This window comes from Rosa rugosa, chromosome 1 (genome assembly GCF_958449725.1).
Source record: "Rosa rugosa chromosome 1, drRosRugo1.1, whole genome shotgun sequence".
Lineage (NCBI taxonomy): Eukaryota > Viridiplantae > Streptophyta > Magnoliopsida > Rosales > Rosaceae > Rosa > Rosa rugosa.
The window spans coordinates 43,810,359-43,814,761 of record NC_084820.1 but is presented as its reverse complement, the minus strand read 5'-3'; the positions used below and the strand labels follow the sequence as shown (position 1 = coordinate 43,814,761).

Sequence of the window (4,403 nt, the reverse complement as noted above, 5' to 3'; positions counted from 1 at the left end):
GGTATCAGAATCAACCACTAACAATCTTATTTATGTTTCGATGCAATTAACAAATTTTTTTGTTTCTTTTGATGTCAATTCCCGTATCTAAGTTTAGGTACGACACTTAGACCATAGTTTTCCTTAAGTGTATGATCTCTCTAGGTACGGCAAATGTCGTATATTCTAATATGCAGTTTATCCAGGTACGGCATAAATTTAACACATAGGACTCATTACGTTTTAGAAAACAAGCACTACACCAATTTTTCAATCAGACAACACATATCAGACGACAACAAACATTTTAACTGTCGTCTGAAATAATCAGACAACAGCAAAAAAATATATGTCGTCTGAATTTTCAAATGTGACAACAGTTTTTTCTTAGCTCTTGTGCAATAGCTTTTCAGACAATGGCTGATTTTTTTGATGTTGTCTGAATGAGTTAATTCAGACAACAGTTATTATGTGATGTTGTCCAAGGTTTATATATACAATGGTTGATAAAAGATGTTGTCTGATTGTTTTTTATCACCCAACAGTTATTACTTTTCTGTTGTGCAATTACCATTAATACAGTGGTTGAAAAAGATGTCGTCTGATTGTTTTGATTCAGACAACAGTTTTTTAGTTGTCTATTGTGCCACTCTCTTTCAGACAATGTACTGAAATTGATGTTGTGTGAGTTTTAGGGCTCAAATGGTTTGCGCGCCCTAGTTACACTAAACACTTGGCCAAAATTTTAATTTTCATTCTTTCCCTCCATTAGTTCGACAAAATTTTACTTTGATGTCGACCAACCCTAGAAACACAACACACACTCTCTCTCTTTCTCGGCCGCACGCCCAATTCTTTGTTACCTCTCCCTTCCATTTCTCCCTGCCATCGCTGGAGACCACCATTTCTGGCCATCAATTCACCACACCGCCACGACCAATCGAATCAGCACCTCAATACGATCAAAACTCAAGTCCAGATGCTGTTGCACGCGACCCTCCAATCCACGATGCTGCTGCTCCCTTACCTTCGTCGATTTCTGGCCGCCATCTCACAACACCTCCACCACCGCTTTGATTCAGTAAGCTTTGAACTCTCCTTTTTGTCAAAACGAAGCTTCAGTTCTAAAGATTATGAATTCCGATTTGCATTTTTTTCTGAATTTGGAGGTCCTCTGGGTCTTCAATGGAAAAGTTTGAGTTTATGGGTTTTTGTTTTTCACTCTTCAATCCATCAATCGATCGGTTTCTTACTTTGAATACTTTCTGGGCTTTCAATTTTCAGTCTTCAATTCTTCAATCGCCTCAAACTCAAGTAGCAAAGCAGATGTCCTCAAAGCTCAAGCAGATTTCTGGATTCGATACTTCGATTCCAGTTTTTGATTTCAGATTCTTCAAGCTGGGTTCGATTTCGAATTTCTGGGTAACTTGCTTGGTTCGGCTTTCTTCGCTTGGTTCGGATTGCATGATTTGCATCCCATAGGACCATTATTTTAACAATTTAATTTGTCTCATTTGGTATTTCTTGTTAATTGAATCACTACTTCCTAAAACAAAGGAATGCATACAATTATCCATGTTCTCTGTTCTCTCTTTCTCCGACACGGCCGCATTGGTAAGTCTGGGTTTCTGTTTTGATTCAATCAATCATTCAAGTATCTTGGTTTCTGGGTATTCAGTTTTCTGTCTTCAAGTCTTCAGATTTCTGGGTCTTTGGTTGTTTGAGTTGAAAACATTGGTGTTTGGTGATTGGGTTTTCAGGGATTTAGTTTGTGATTGTTGATTAGATTGATAGTTGGTATAATTTAAATAGTTTGACTATGATTTAGAAATGGGTTGGCATATTTTAATGGTATGTACCGATAGCAGGGTCTTAGTTTTTGTTACTCTCTCTCTCACTCTCAGAGATATACTGATTTGATAATGAGGTTTTTGTACTGGTGTTAATCTCACTGCCACCCCCTTATCATATCCATCACAATCTCTCTCTGTTTTGAGTATGCGTGAGAAAGTGTGCAAGTAGTCCTCTGTCTGTGAAGAAATTGAAAGAGTGGGAATAGAAAGTAGTTTCTGTGGGAGAAGAAGAGCCTCTTTGAGAGTGAGAGAGAGAGAGAGAGAGATTTTCATATGTTGTTGTTGTTCACCATGAATTGATAAAGCTGCGGCCTATCCCTCATGTCAGCACAGTACAAGTAATCAATAATTGAATGAAACCAATTTAATACCCACATACCAAACTATCTTTCATTTTTTGTTTTCCCTTTTCTCTATCTTTCATTGAATCCCTTTTCATGTCAGCACTATGCAGATACATTACTAGCTAGATAGGTTAACTACCAGAACATCATTAGTTACTTAGAAATATGACTTGAAAATAAAGAAGATTAATATACTGTTTTAGCTAGTAAGTTTTTTTTTTCCTCCTCTCGTGGAAAATTATAAAGATTTCAAGAGTTAAAGTTTTATTTAAATTGATTGTTTTCAACGTGAGTTTCATGGTGTTTCAATTTAGATGGGAGTTTAGTGTTTGAACTTATACAAGCAATGCAGCTGTCTATGCTTTCTTTCCTCTATTGTCGTTCTTTTTGTTTGTTTAGATGAAGAGTTTCCATTTAACCGCAACACTTGTGAATTTGTTTCAGATTTCTGAACTGCTGGTCAATGTTACAAAGCATGTTTTACAGCCAAAGTATGAGATACTTACGGCTGAAGAAAAGAAACATCTGCTAAGGAAGTACAAGTTGGAAGACAACAAGGTAACTATTTGCTGATATTATCATTTCTAAGTTCAAGGATAATCTTTAAATTGTTAAGTTTGTCTTGATTGAGTATGGAGGTCTCTTGGACACTAATGCACATGTTTGGTACGAAAATGTGGACTGTCTTTCCTTCTGGCCCATAAAGAATGATATTTAATGGGGAATGGAAATATTTTCCTAACCTAAAAGGTAGAACAAATCTAAAATTCCATGTCATATGAGGGGGCAGTCACTACTTCAACTGATGGTGGGGCAGCAAGGGATATTTTAGGCTTGCCATATATTCTCAGTGTTTCAAACTTCTATGCCATAATCTGTTAATGTTTAGTCTTGAATGAGTTAAACAAAAGGCCTTTAAACTCATCATTTCCCCATGCAGATTTGTTAGACAAACTTCTCAGATTTTATTGTATTGGACTATTGGTATGCTGCTGCCAGTTTTGGACTTTTGGTAGCAAATGGACAAATGGTTGTTGTCTTATTGAGTTGTTGAATATCTCATGGAACATTTATCTTGCTCTTATCCCATGTGAGTATTGATTTTGTTCCTGTTTTTTACAGTTAAAACTTTTGGTCTTTCTAAGGCTCAAGATCTAATTTTTTATTCGGTTTTCTTTTTGAGTTTTCAGGGTTTGTGATTACATTATTTCTATGGCATCGAAACCCATCTTGAACGAGCTCAAGGATTTGCAAAAGGATCCTCCTACCTCGTGCAGTGCTGGTCTCTACTCCTTTTACCCATCTCCTTCACCCACTTTGCTTCAATGGAGGTAATAATAATACTGTGATTCTTTGTTTCATATTTGAGCATATATATTCTGCATTTGTATAGTTTTCAACGTGAGGGCTTTATGTTTCCCATTTTTTGTAACTGTTTGCTCTGTTTCGTGATCTCTCTCCCTCCCTCTCTCTCCCCTTTGAAACCTTTAATTCCATTTCAGGCATGGGAGTTGATGATTCTGAAACTGACGCTATAATAAATTGTGAGATCAAACTAGAATTCTGATGTTCATATACCTGTTGGATCATTTCATGCCTTGTTAAGAGATTTGTATTAGTTTTCTGTTAGCTTGTTTTAAAATGAACTTTTAGTCAACCAGGTGGCATTGGGTGAAAAAAGTGCTTATGTAACTTCCCATCATTCATACATACATAAAGGAGAGGCATCAAGGCTGTTGTTGATGCAACTTCTGCTGGCATCTTCATTGTCATCACAAAGTGTGTTCTTCAAGACTTGGTTGGTTTCAACATTTTACTAAATTTTGTTAGAAAACTAGTTCTGTTGATGTAATGACTTTGTTGGATATATGGATGAATGTATCGGATTTTAACATAAATGAATGTGTTTTGGATGTGATGTCATTTTGAATGTCTATCAGACCGTTCAATCCAGCTAAAACCTATTGTCCAATAATTGATCATCACAAAATGCCTAACAAAAACTGTTGTATGAGCCATCTAACTATAATACTATAAGGACTAAAAGAACGAGAAAGTCATTGTCCAGCAAAACAACAAACAACAGTTTTTTGGAGAAAAATCTATAGTATCAGTAATGGATGGACAATGGGATTTGCAAGTACATATTGTCTGACTAAGCCTTCAGACAACAGCAAGCATATAAGCCCCTGTTGTCTGGCACAGCCTTCAGACAACAGCAAGCATA

At 36.4% G+C, this 4,403-nt stretch overlaps 1 protein-coding gene across 5 annotated transcripts; it reads left to right on the top strand.

Annotated features, from left to right (window-relative positions):
- The first annotated feature begins 789 nt into the window (after positions 1-789).
- LOC133725026 (uncharacterized) lies at positions 790-4,099 on the top strand. Of its 5 annotated transcripts, none has more exons than XR_009854233.1 (5): positions 790-1,060; positions 1,264-2,734; positions 3,117-3,266; positions 3,367-3,507; positions 3,838-4,099. XR_009854233.1 is itself a non-coding variant. In XM_062152044.1 (5 exons), exons 1-4 carry the CDS (start codon positions 959-961, stop codon positions 3,373-3,375), a joined length of 363 nt encoding a protein of 120 aa, XP_062008028.1. In that variant the 5' UTR covers positions 790-958; the 3' UTR covers positions 3,376-3,507; positions 3,679-4,099. The 5 variants fall into 5 exon arrangements, 2 of the variants coding, with proteins under 2 accessions (XP_062008028.1, XP_062008027.1); XR_009854234.1 differs by having other exon boundaries at positions 3,830-4,099; XR_009854232.1 differs by having other exon boundaries at positions 3,679-4,099.
- The last annotated feature ends 304 nt before the right edge of the window (positions 4,100-4,403 follow it).

Excerpts from the sequence above, each read along its gene's own strand:
- LOC133725026 (XM_062152044.1), top strand. The coding sequence starts at position 959 with ATGCTGTTGCACGCGACCCTCCAATCCACGATGCTGCTGCTCCCTTAC. Across the intron at positions 1,061-1,263 it reads TCCACCACCGCTTTGATTCA|TCTTCAATTCTTCAATCGCC; the intron begins GTAAGCTTTGAA and ends TTCAATTTTCAG. Across the intron at positions 1,402-2,620 it reads GTTCGATTTCGAATTTCTGG|ATTTCTGAACTGCTGGTCAA; the intron begins GTAACTTGCTTG and ends AATTTGTTTCAG.